Genomic DNA, 13,478 nt, shown 5'->3' on the forward strand with positions numbered 1-13,478 from the left:
CGTCTATTTATTTGCTTTATGTTCATTTTGTACATCACTTGTAGTTTTATACAACACCGACAATAACTCAATTGTAGCTAGCCGTTGTCTGTCCGCGTCACTGCCGTGCCATGGTCTATGGCGTGTCACTAACATGCCATGTACTATGGCGTGGCACAGACACGTCGTGGGCTCTAACGTGGCACAACCATACCTATGGAGCACCAGAACCTGAGCTATGGCGTGGCAAATGATTACGTTCGTTTTAGAAATTTTGAACGCATGATACAAACAGATGTGATCACTTAAGATCGATCATGGGTAATTCAAGTACATGATACATGGGTACAATACATCAGTAGTTCAAATGGAATATAAGACAACATAATAGAATTTCTACTACATAGCTACATTGATCATTAATAAAGCATGAAACTAACAGGCGGCGCAATCAAAAACCCTCGTTAGAAACATACTGAGTAAGCAACTCGTTGTCCGAGTACCAATCCTCAACCACAACCCTGTTGTTGTGGCTAGGGTCACTTGCATTGCCCTAATCTGCCTTTCGCCTATAGTAAGTGGCCTCCGCTTCATCTATGGCCCGAGTAAAGAACACGTCATCATCCTCCTCTGCCTACAAGCCCACCTCTGCTAGAGCGATGAGCTCACTCAGTCTAGCAGTGTCGTCCTCAGCCTCCTCCGCCTATAAGCCCACCTCTGCTAGAATGATGAGCTCGCTCAGTCTAGTAGTGTCGTCTTTAGCCTCATCCGCCTGTAAGCCCGCCTCTGCTAGAGCGATGAGCTCGCTGAGTCTGGCAGTGTCGTCCTCATCCTTGTCCCCCTCATCAGACAATACAATCGGTGATTCAACGGTGCGACCAGCTCGCTTTCTGTGCTCATCTAGCTTCTTTTCCTTGTACATTGCATGAGCCACCTCTGCAGCATGGTCCTCGCTGCATCCAATCTCTTTATGTATAAAATGCAATCAGTTAGCAACGCAATTATATTATATTTAAAATCAGGCAACGAAAAAAGACTTTCAAGCACTCACTGGCATATAATGAAACAACATGCTCGTTCAAGACCTACATCTATACTCTTGTCTTCTTCCTTGCCTCCTTCCTTGCCCTCTCCTCCTCTAATGTCACCCGTCTCTCCAATCCCCATTTGACAAGCCCAATGTCGATCGAGTTATAAATACCGTGCTGTCTAGCAAACTCACGCATCTTGTCTTTGTGATGTTTAACGAAAAGGTTGACGTAGTCAGGTCCATATCCCCTCTTCCGTGCAATTACTTGCCTCCCCTTCAGTTCATCTAATAACTTAGCTTGACCATCATAACATTCCCACCTGCATTTCCTTGTGCTCTGTTCAAACGATATATTATATCATATATGCCTTAGCAAAATAAACAAAATACGATTTCATGGTTACCACAAAAATAATCAACCTCATCATAGTCAATCATATGGCTGCAATAATGGCCTATTCCAAGCTCCGAAAAGACTAGACCATAGTTGGATTTAACACCACATTCGCACTTGACTAGTGGTGCTTTGTAAATTAACCTTTCTTTCTTCTTTTGTTTTGCTTTTAGAGGTTGTTCGAGCCATTTGTTCTTAGGACCATACAACCACTCCTTAAAACGATACTTCGCCATTGAATACACCTAAATAACGTGACATTAGTACATGATACATATAGCTCAACATTTCAACAAATACATTTTGCACTTACTTCATGCTTGTTTGGACACACAAACTCTAACGTATTGTCAGGGTTTATCATGGCTCGGTCTCCGTAATGACACAAAGGAGGTTCCTCGAGTCGTCTAACTGTGGCTAAGTGCTTCTCCTTAGCTGTCATTGGAGGGGGGTTAGGGGGAGGTGGAACCCACCACTCAAAGTGCTCTCGTGGATGTCGCCCTCTCCACCAATCGTCGAAAAGGAGGTATCTGGGGTCAAACTTTTCTGCACCGTCGATCCACTAAAAGAAAAGGCACCTCTCATAGTCCTACACAACAAAAATTCAACAAAATATTAGTAATCTAGTAATACAAATGAAGAAGAAAAAGATAGTGAAAACAATTACTTACATTAAAATGACTGCACGTTGAAAGGTCCTAATGGCTAGAGGGGGGTGAATAGCCTAATAAAAATTCTACAACAACACTTAACAAAATAGTTAAACAATTATGAGGCAAAGCAAGTGTTGCGCTAGCCTACTTAAAATACAAGCCACCTACCACAATTCTAATTTAGATGATGTCGATTTACACAAGAGCTATGACACTACCCTATGTTAGTGTGCTCTTAAAAGTTAACTAAAGAGCCACACCAACCAAGCAAGCAAGCTCTCACAATTAGCTACACTAAAGAGCTTGTCAACTAGTTTGCGGTAAAGTAAAAAGAGTGATCAAGATAGTTATACCGCCGTATTGAGGAGTGAACCAAACAATCTCAAGGATGAATAACAATGAAGATCAATCACCTCGGAATCAAAGGATGAATACAATGATTTTTACCGAGGTTCACTTGCTTGCCGGTAAGCTACTTCTCGTTGTGGTGATTCACTCACTTGGAGGTTCATGTGCTAATTGACTTCACACGCCAAACCCTCAATAGGGTGCCGCACAACCAACACAAGATGAGGATCACATAAGCCATGAGCAATCCACTAGAGTACCTTTTGCCTCTTCATCGGGGAAAGGTCAAGAACCCCTCACAATCACCACGATCGGAGCCGGAGACAATCACCACCCTCCGCTCAACGATCCTCGCTGCTCCAAGCCATCTAGGTGGCAGCAACCACTAAGAGTAACAAGCAAAATCCATAGCGAAACACGAACACCAAGTGCTTCTAGATACAATCACTCAAGCAATGTACTTGGATCACTCCTAATCTCACTATGATGATGAATCAATGATGGAGATGAGTGAGAGGGCTTTGGCTAAGCTCATAAGGTTGCTATGTCAATAAAAAATGCCAAAAATGCTGAGCTATAGCCGGCCATGGGGCTTAAATAGAAGCCCCCACGGAATAGAGCCGTTATACCCCTTCATTGGGCACACTGCGCTCTGACCGGACGCTCCGGTCATACTGACCGGACCCTGGACTCAACGTCCGGTCCACTGATGGACGCCACGCGTCACTAGCTTCAAACGCTGTTCGTCAGATTTCAATGGCTACGAAGCTGATCGGACGATCCGGCAAAACTGACCGGACACTGAAGCCCCAGCGTCCGGTCGAGTACAGTAAGCTCCCCAAGGCATATTTCTTCGATCGGACACGTCCAGTCTACCTTGACCGGACACAGACCAGCGTCCGGTGTAATTCCCTAGGTACTGTGCCGCCTGGTCAGCGTGACCGGACGCAGGCAGTCAGCGTCCGGTGTATTCAGATCCAGCGTCCGGTCACTTGACCGACGCTGGCATCTCCTCTGTCTTCTTCACCCTTGATCAAATATGCTAACCACCAAGTGTATCACCTTGTGCATATGTGTTAGCATATTTTCTCAAACATTTTTAAGGATGTTAGCACTCCACTAGATTCTAAATACATATGCAATGAGTTAGAGCATTTAGTAGCACTTTGATAACCGCATTCCGATACGAGTTTTATCCCTCTTAATAGTACGGCTATCAAACCTAAATGTGATCACACTCTCTAAGTGTCTTGATCACAAAAACAAAATAGCTCCTACAAATTATACCTTTACTTTGAGCTTTTTGTTTTTTTCTTTCTTCTTTTCAAGTTTAAGCCCTTGATGATCGACATGCCATCACCATTGTCATGTTATGATCTTCATTAGCTTCTCTATTTGAAGTGTGCTACCTATCTCATGATCACTTGATAAACTAGGTTATCACTTAGGGTTTCATTAATTCGCCAAAACCAAACTAGAGCTTTCACACGTGTAGAAGCAACGAGCCGCTGTGTCCGGATGTCTCGATTGAAACACGTCCGTTGGACGACCACAGCCACAATTAGGGACAGGGAGTTCAGGAGGGATGGGGGCATCTTTGTTAGACTTGTTGGGGGTACATTTCTCTAGAATGACCCGTTTTCATCATAACTGCTTCCGAAACATGTTTTCCATCTATTTATCTAATAAAATGGTTCAAATTAAACATCAATCAAAAAAGACAAATTAATGTAAAATGTAATCATTTGCAATGCAACTAAAATTTTATAAACAACAATTATAGCAACAAAAATATACATGGCAAACATACTTCTAACTAAATAATTAACCTTAACATTGACAAAATCAAACTAATATCTTCACCATAGTTCTTAAACATAATTTTTCTACTAACCTTAACTCCCATTCATAATATCCTATCCACCATTCAAATAAAATTAAAATATGCGTCATTACCTTGAACTAGGACGAGGAGGGAGGGAGGTGGCCGGGGAATGGAAGGGAAGGGAGGGAGGCGGCAATGGAGGGCCGGGCTACCGCCGTTCGTGGCGCAGCGGCCGACGTGCTTGACGACGGGTGGGTGCGGGAGCCGCGGCTTTGCTGCTCGGGCAGCGGGACTGGCCGCGGGGTTATACCCGGCTCTGTCGCGCCATGGATCAGGGCGCGGCAGTGCCGCGTCAAGATTGGTGGCGCGGCAGAGCCCTACCACGTCATTGGTCAGCGCTTCTGGTCGCCGCCACGTCAGCCCTCCGTCGCGCCATCATGCATGGCGCGGCACAGGTATTTGGTCGTGCCAGAGCAATAGGCACGGCCAAAAATGTTAGTTAAAAAAAATCGACAGTGTTAGATTTAAAATTAGTTTTGAAAAAGGGTTAAAATTAAAAAAAATTCGCAGGCACACCGCACACCCAGGATTTACGGATAGAGCACCGCAGACGCCACCTCTCACGCCCGCGCCTCGCCGCGCACGGCGCACCACATCTGACACCTCCACCCCGACGCCGCCGCCGCTGCTCGTCACATTTCCTGGCGCCCGTCAACAGCCAAGCCCCGCGAGTCCGCGACCCTGCGTCTGGGCCTGGGCCTCCCCACCTCTATCCATCCATCCACTGCTGCAGCCGCGGAAATGGCGGCGCCGGCGACGCTGCGCTCGGCGGCAGCGCGGGCGCGCGCGCGCGCAGCGGAGCTCGCGGGAGGGCGGTGGCCGCAGCGGCGCCTGGGGACGACGTCCGCTGCGGAGACGGAGAGCAAAAAGGACAAGGAGGAGGAGGAGGGGGCCGGGGCCGGGGCCGGGGCCGGGTGGGAGCTCTCGGCGGCGCGGGAGTACTACGACTACCGCAAGTCCATCTACGGCGACGTCACGCACCGCGCCCTCCTCGTCGACGCCGTCGGCACCCTCGTCGTCCCCGCCCAGCCCACCGCGCAGGTCAGCACCGTTGCCCGTAGGACATCATTCCCCTCACCCAGTCGGCCAGTCCCGCTTCTTTCTCTTCTACCGGCTCGCTGCGTGCCTGTGCGTTAGTGATCCTTACATCCGGGCTAGTGTCATGCTGTGATGTGGAGTCTGGGTGGTCACTGGGCTGTCCTCTGGGGGCACGATAGGTTCTCTTCTCAACATTGCAGCTTGAATTGAATTGTCGGGCCTGAATTTTACACTGCCTTCATGTGGCTTCTGTGGCTTATGACACAGATTTGTCTGTAAAAGTTTGTACTCTGAATTATTGACGGTGTGCTCCCTCTGTTTAGGTGTATAAGAGCATTGGTGAGAAGTATGGAGTGAAGTACTCGGAAGATGAGATCTTGATGAGATACAGGCGGGCGTACGAGAAACCATGGGGTGCATCACGTCTCAGGTATACATTTCTGGTATATATAAACGTTGCCACTTACTGACAATTTATCAATTGTGGTCTGATACCTGTATATCTGTTTATCGATGGTAATCACTTAGATCTTGCTGTGCCATACTTTTCTGTTTCCTGTCTGCATGTTATTTTTTGGCTAGACGCAGCGAGTGTTTGGTGATCTGATGCAAGCTCATTAGCTGAGAGGTCAATTCGCTGACAATGGAGATTTCTCTTCTTCCTTTTTAATTGGTCTGACTTTGTCCAAGTTTCTGCGTTGTCGACTCCATACAAATCTGCATGAAAATTGGTGTATGGTGCCATTCATGTGCGCAAAATGACATTTTACACGTGCTGACTCCTAGTACACGACATCCTTGTCACTTGTATAAATAACGTCTCTCAGTTCAGCTGTTACTTATTAGAAGCCCTAGATTTGCAAATGACGACAAATTGGGAAAAAAGGAAAGATTGAAAATAGTGGCGTGGTTAGTTGAGGTGTGCTATTGCAGTACTTTGTCATTTTTCTGGTTTGCTTATTTTAGTATCAAGCTGCATATGTTAAGGCTGATTTTCACAAAAAAATGTTACTTCTTGAGGCTTCCATATATTTACGTCTCCGTGCACATATAGACATATAGTTAGGCTTGCCTTTTATGGATGCTCAAAAAAAGGTTACTTCTGCAAAATTATTTTGTTTCCCAAAGAAATTGTATAGTTGGTGGAGTAGTCAATGCTTCCGTATTCGAGCAAGACTACAATGTTGTTTAATCTTATTAATGTTATGTTCTACAATTGGAGTGGAGTTATGGTTTGATTTGTTTATTATTGTGCACTAAATCACTGACTTTATATATTTCTATACTTCTATGCCATATTTTCATGTTCGCATAATTCATGTATACACATGTATTTTGTTGTGTTCCCTAATAGATAGTGTGATCAGAACTTTACACTAAAGGTGCATCCATAACACCAATTTAATCTGGCTCCATGTTCTTTTCTTTTCCCCATACTTGGTAGTTGGTACTATATACTTATGTACATAGGTTGTTTTGTTGATAAATGTGCCCTCTTCAAAATTACCAGCAGATATCGTTTGAAGAAACCAGTGCGCTACCAATTTAGGTCATTGCTGCACTTTGAACAAATCTGGATTGATCTTTGTTTCGATTTTGTTTGTCCAACCATGAGATTATTTAGAAAAATATTGACTTGCATATTGTTTTCTTTCCATTGTCAGCTGTTGCTTTTTTTGCTAATTTGAACTGAGAAGCTTGCTTAAACAATCAAGTTGAAAGCCACTCCTATGTATATTAGGGAGTTGATTGGTTGTTTTAACAAATCACACTTGATTTGTGACAGCATGAGGTTCATTTTTCATCTTGTGCCCATTTTTTCTTTTGCGATTACTTATGGCAGTACCCTTGTATTTTTAAACAGAAACCATCCACAGATAATGATATTTATTTACTCTTTTTGTTTGTGTTATCTTCGCGAACCCATTCCCTATTATTGTTATCCATGTTGTGCTGTAGTACTTTATACTCCTGATATTTCTCTCAAGTATCTTATTTCTAGAATGCCTTGTATATATTATCATCAATCCATTTCGAGGTTAAGTTACTATACCAACATTGAACAGGTATGTGGATGATGGGAGACCCTTTTGGCAGCACATAGTCACTTCTTCAACAGGCTGTTCAGATGCACAATACTTTGAGGAACTTTATCAGTACTTTATGACAGAAAAGGTTAGATTAATTGTGTAGTCAGCAGAAGAATATTCTTTGCTGTCTCTGACTTCAGCTGGACTAACGAGAAGCTTTTTATGCTTGTTAGGCCTGGAAGTTTTGTGATCCTGATGCTGAAAATGTATTTAAAGCTTTAAGGAAAGCTGGTGTTAAAACTGCCGTTGTCTCCAATTTTGATACCCGTCTACGACCACTTCTGCAGGTCTTGAAATGTGACCACTGGTTTGATGCAGTTGCAGTCTCTGCAGAGGTTTGTTTACATGTCTTGTTATTTCTTTGACTTATGTTAAAAACAGATGGCTTCGTTGCAGAAATCTTGTACTTGCAATTCCAAGTAATCATGTTTGTATTATATACTATTACCTACTGCTACTGTGATCTAGCGTAGTGCTTCTTTTTTCTGTAAAAAAGTTTTTTTGTGTGTGTGTTTTGTATCTCATAATGCAATTGTTTCCAACCTATACTATCAGGTTGCAGCAGAGAAGCCAAATCCAATAATATTTTTGAAGGCTTGTGAGCTCTTAGGTGTGAAGCCTGAAGAAGCTGTGCATGTTGGCGACGATCGTAGAAATGATATATGGGGAGCCAGAGATGCAGGCTGTGATGCTTGGCTCTGGGGCAGCGATGTTCGATCCTTCAAGGAGGTATAATTTCTATTTATACCTTGTTCTAGAGATCTATCTTGACAGCGTGCTAATAGATTCCAGCATCAGAGCACGGTCATGATCGGTTATTGGATTGAACTAGTGACAGTAAGGATAAGTGTGGGGCATGCTGCGCTGCACTGCACTGGCCTGTGCTGTGTGGGTAGCATTGATTGTTAGTGAGGTACGGCAGGTCTGTCATGTGCCACAGGGGAAATGGTCTGTGGTCCAGCACGTCTCTGTGGCCAAAGAACAGTCCAGAATGGATCGACGCGTCTAAATGTATCAGACATTTTGTGGCCTGTCTCCACCACATGAAATGGATGCTTCTTGGTGTTCTTGGGGGTGGGCATTGTAGATTTGTAGGATTGGATAAGACCAGCTGCAGCAACGCAGCATGTCAAGAGCTTTTTGTCCCTCCTTATTACCTATTTTTGTTCTTGGCATGCCTTTGTTCTTTGGGAATGAGCGCCGACTCCATCCTGATCTCTGTTTTTCACTGGTGCGCTCTTCTTGATGCAGGTCGCCGAGCGGATCGGTGTAGAGGTGACGAAGTGAGGATGGTGAATATACAGAGACAGAGGCAGTACCAAGGATCGCGGTCGTGAAGCCAGTGACCCATCCTTGTGCTGCTTGAGTTAAATTTACCGGGCTGGTCTGTAGGCTTGTAGCTGTATGACTAACTTATTAAGGTTCCGTTGAACTCTTTACTGGAGCCATGATGTTGGTGCCTGAGATCTGCTTGCCCCCTAAATTGGGATGATGTGTTGATCTGTTCTGCGTCTCGGAATGTTAGATATCTGACAGTTTTTTTTTTGAGAATCAGACTGTTTCTTTTCGGAAACCATCGCTGCCGACCAGTCGGATGGAATCCGTCTGCCGACCCCCCTCCCCCACTCGCGATTACGGCCCAGGAGCGCGCTAGGCCCAGCCGAAGCCCATGCAGAGCAAGCCATCCGAGTCGTTGCTATTCCTTCTCTTTTCTTTCCGTTCCGTTTCCTAACGTACGTGCGTCGAACATGGGGAGTGCGGTATGGTAGTTGCGTTTTTTTTCTTTTTCTTTTCCTTTTCCTTTTTTCTTTTCTCTGTGTTGTTTTATTTTTCTTTTTATTTTTTTTATTTTTCTTTTATTTCCTTTGTGTGTTTTTTCTTTTTTTTTCTTTCCTTCTTTGATTTCTTTTTTTCTTTCCTTTCATTCATTTATTTTCCTTTTCTTTTTTCTTTTTCATGGACTTTTGGCATTCTTTTGATTTTCTTTATTCTTTTATTATTTTTATTTTTATTTTTTGTTTCCTTCCTTGCTTCTATTAGTTTTTTTATTTTTCTTTCTTTTTTGGCTTTCTTATCTTATTATTTTTTAATATTTATACATTTTTTATTTCTTTTTTTATAGAATTAATAATTTTGTTTATTTTATTTTCTACTTTCGTATTTATTATCTATTATTTTCCTTTCTTTTCTTCTATTTATAATTTTATGTTTCATTTTTTATTTACAGAAGAAACAACCTAATTTCGAAAATAGTAATCGTGGGGGTGGAGGGTCGGCGGGGGGCTGGGCGCCGACCTAGTCGGCATATAGACACCCTGTTTCTGTTTGCTGGTATCGTTTACAGCCTCGTTGGCTTTGGGTAGGAAAGCAGCACTTGTGATGACACAAGAAAGTTCGGCCACCGGGTATTTGGTGGCCCGTTCGCAGCCAACACAGGCCACCATTACCCTGTTCGCTTGATTGTATCAGCCATGCTTATCAGGCATGATATAGTATTTTTCTCTCACAACAAAACAACATCAGCCCGCTTATAAGTCAAAGAAACGATCAAGCGAACAAGCCGTATGGGGTTGGCCAGGCCCGACTACGAAATGTATTTGGATATTCCCGCCCGTCCATCCGAAGGTTTAAATCGGTTCATCTCCGAACCCGGATGTTCAATGTACCTTTTAGATTTATTCGTATCCAAATTTGGATATTTAATGTTCGATACCAAATTCGGATCAAAATTTGATACCGAATGTGAATCACACATCTGACAGACTGACACGGATATGTAGTATTTTTTTAGTATTCGGCTACTATTTGTTCATATTTCTATCTAATGAACCCGACAATATCCATATCGATTTTGAATTTAAGAAAAAAATAACTATATGTATTCATATCATATATATGAATATATATGTTTGCATTCGATCCTTTTTTTCATTCCTACTACCTTTAGACATGACTCGATTGAAGGAAAATTATTTATAACCCAATTTACCCTCTTATGATTGACGTGGTGCCATGTAAGACAATTGATGTTGCATCACATCAAGCAAAATGTTGCCTAACCATCCATGGTATATATAAAAACAAAAATGGCTTTAAAAGAGACAAAGTCCCGAATTTATAATGGAGTACCGGAGGGAAAAAAACCGGACTTTGTGAATATTCGAGAGGTTTGAAAAATGAGAAAATTCCCTCATTGCCACTAAAAATTATAACATTTTTCTGATTGCCATCAAAATTTCCAAATTTCCTTCCCTGCCATCAAATAATTTTTGTGTCGTTCATCGCCACTTCTGTTAAAACCTATTAAGTTATAGTCGCTAACAGCTGGGCCCCACCGTTTATCCTTTGTTAGAGCATCTCCAGCACTAGCCCCAAAATCAGAGCCCCTACTTTTTATTTGGGTGCTGACCCCAACTTTTATTGGCCCAATAAATCTCTTCTACTCCAACAGCAGCCCCAAAACAAAGCCCCCAAATCCATATCAGCAGCCAATGACAATTGGGACCCGCGTGTCATTGAGCCATGCCTTTCTTCCCCTCATCCTCTCCACACACATAGGGCATGGATGAGCAGGGAAGGGGAGGGAACGCTGTCGCGTGTCGCAGGGAGGGAAGGGGAGGGAGCACCATCGTGGGAAGGGGAGGCAGCGCGCGCGGCGGAGCAACGGACGGCGCGTCGGTGCAGCGGCCCACGCAACGGAAGGCGGAGCAGCGCATGCGGAAGGAGGCGAGGAGTAGCGCCCGCGTGGATGGGGGCCGAGTTGTTGGGCCAACAGGAATGGGGTCCGAGGGAGAGATTTGGGTGCCCACACAAATTTGGGGTCCGTAGTAGGGGCCCTGCTGGAGTTGGATTTTTGACCTGAGCCCCCATATTTAACTATGGGGGCTCGAGTAGGGGCCCTGCTGGAGTTGCTCTTACGGTCGCCCCTGAGTTCCTTTCCCCGCACTGGCGACTCCGCGGTCCGCGCCGCCGCCGCTCCACCGTCCCCGCGCCGCTCGCTCCTCTCGCGGAGCGCGCGACTCTCCTCCATCGATGGCTCATCTTCCCCGCTCCGGTCCTCTCCTCGCCGCTTTTCTCGGGTGCGCCGACGAGCGTGCCGGCCGCGGACAGCCAGCCACGAGCGTGCCAGTGCCCTTCTCAGCTCTGCTCTTCATCGCCGCTTTTGTCAGGAGCGAGCACGACGACTGCGAGGACTTCGAGGGCGCCGGCCACCTTCTTCCCGGCTAGCCTCCGCTTCCCCGCGGAGCGCCTGCTGCGATCGCTGCCGACCGCCACCCCGCTGTCCTGCCTCCTCGCGATGGCCGGGGGCCGCCATGGAAGCGCGATGGGCCGGTGATGGGCGAGGGCGCGCATCGGCGGTACCGCGGACCGCGGTAAAGCGGGCGACGGCGCGACGCAGCTCAGCAACAGCACAGGAAGGCAACGCGGCTCGTCGCGACAGGTGCAGAGCACCTGCTGTGGGGGCGCCAGAGGTCGATGAGCCGCGGCGGGAGCAGCGCGCCGCGAGCCGTCCGGGCCTGCAGGAAAGGAGAAGCCGCCGCGGATGGCGTCGGGCGCGAAGTAGAGGGAGAGGCACGGCGAGGCTGCCATGTGGGAGGTATCGATGGGGAGGAAGGCAACTGGGTACAGTTGTCTGATGGCTGGCCATGGTCGGAGTTCAAGGAGACATATTTTGGCCACTTATCAGCCGATTTTGAGTAAAATAATAGCGTTTTTCTCTCGTAAATCAGTATCAACATCAGCTTGAGCCGTTTTTTTAGACAGCCGAAGTACCTGGGCAACTATGGAATCGTTATAAATTTCAAGGAATTCTCATTATAGAAATGACCTTTCTTTCCCCGTTCAGTGAATGTTTGACGTTTTGGACATGACAAGGCAAACCAAAACTAGCTGGAGTAGGATTATTCTGGGCAGCAGCGGAAACAATCACGTGTTCGTGTTTTTCACACGAGCTATATGCACGCTGTGTCGACCGAACGAGTTAGAATAAATATCGCATCATATATACAAGTACAACGTGCGTCGTTCGAGCGCACAAGTCAGACAAGGAAATACAAGAAGAAAAAGGCGTGCCGCAGCTAAGCTACCACTGCCTACGTACACGTTGTACACGTACGATTTGTACGACCAGCACGAACAGAGATAGCGAAGTGACAGAGGCAAAGGCAACGAACGAGCACGCATCTGTGTTGTTTTTGTCGATCCGAATCGTTGCCCAGTGACTGACTAGTTTAGGGCTGCTTTGGCAGTTTTTTTTTTAGGAGGCAGAGCTGGTGTCCGGTGAAGCCGGTTTTCCAGGCTTCACTGGCTCTTTGAAAGGGAGAAAAATAATCTCTCGCTACAAGCAAAATATATATTCCCTAGAAGCTAGAGCTGTTTTAGAAGAAATCCTTCCAAACAGAAACAAGGTCTTAATCAATTTACCCTTCTGATGACGCTGTTAAGTTTATCGTTTATGACCTACATGCTGGAGGGCTATGTTTAATTAATTTCTTGTGCCCCATTGGGCTCAAGTTTTAGACTTTTGCCGATACTAATGCTTTCGTTTAATTAGATGCTGTGTGTGCTTAATTATATTGTAATAACACCATCCCTGCTGACCGGACCGGATCGGATCAGATGACTTGCCCACCAGAAACAGCTACCGCCGTCGACCTTTTGGTGAATATATACGCTGTGTGTGCTTAATTATATATGTGTACTAGTATATACGTAGTTCCACTTGAGTATAATATGCATGTACACATATGTCACGGATTGTCACGTCTTGACCTTGCCTGTTCCTGTGTTTAATTAAAGTATACACCGAATATAGAGAGCATGCATGCACCAGTGCACATGATCGACTGACGCCACAAAACAAATCACAGCGCACGTACGATGTCAGTCAAACCGAACCCGCGGAACAACGCAGAACAAGGTCATGTTCTGCAGCACTGTTTTAGCGGTAATTTTCAACAAATGAACAATAATTTTTTCCTAACAAATCAGCATAAGTATCAGTATAAATTAAATTCGAGCGAAACAAACGGGCTAAGAGACCGGTCATACTAACTAATTC

The 13,478-nt window shown here is 45.2% G+C and overlaps 1 protein-coding gene across 1 annotated transcript; it reads left to right on the forward strand.

Annotated features, from left to right (window-relative positions):
* Window positions 1-4,829: 4,829 nt before the first annotated feature.
* LOC136539945 (uncharacterized) lies at window positions 4,830-8,957 on the forward strand. Its single transcript, XM_066531929.1, has 6 exons — window positions 4,830-5,330; window positions 5,651-5,757; window positions 7,394-7,502; window positions 7,591-7,752; window positions 7,973-8,146; window positions 8,669-8,957. The coding sequence occupies exons 1-6, from the start codon at window positions 5,031-5,033 to the stop codon at window positions 8,702-8,704; spliced, it is 888 nt and encodes a 295-aa protein (XP_066388026.1). The 5' UTR covers window positions 4,830-5,030; the 3' UTR covers window positions 8,705-8,957.
* The last annotated feature ends 4,521 nt before the right edge of the window (window positions 8,958-13,478 follow it).

Source organism: Miscanthus floridulus, chromosome 2 (genome assembly GCF_019320115.1).
Source record: "Miscanthus floridulus cultivar M001 chromosome 2, ASM1932011v1, whole genome shotgun sequence".
Taxonomy (NCBI): domain Eukaryota; kingdom Viridiplantae; phylum Streptophyta; class Magnoliopsida; order Poales; family Poaceae; genus Miscanthus; species Miscanthus floridulus.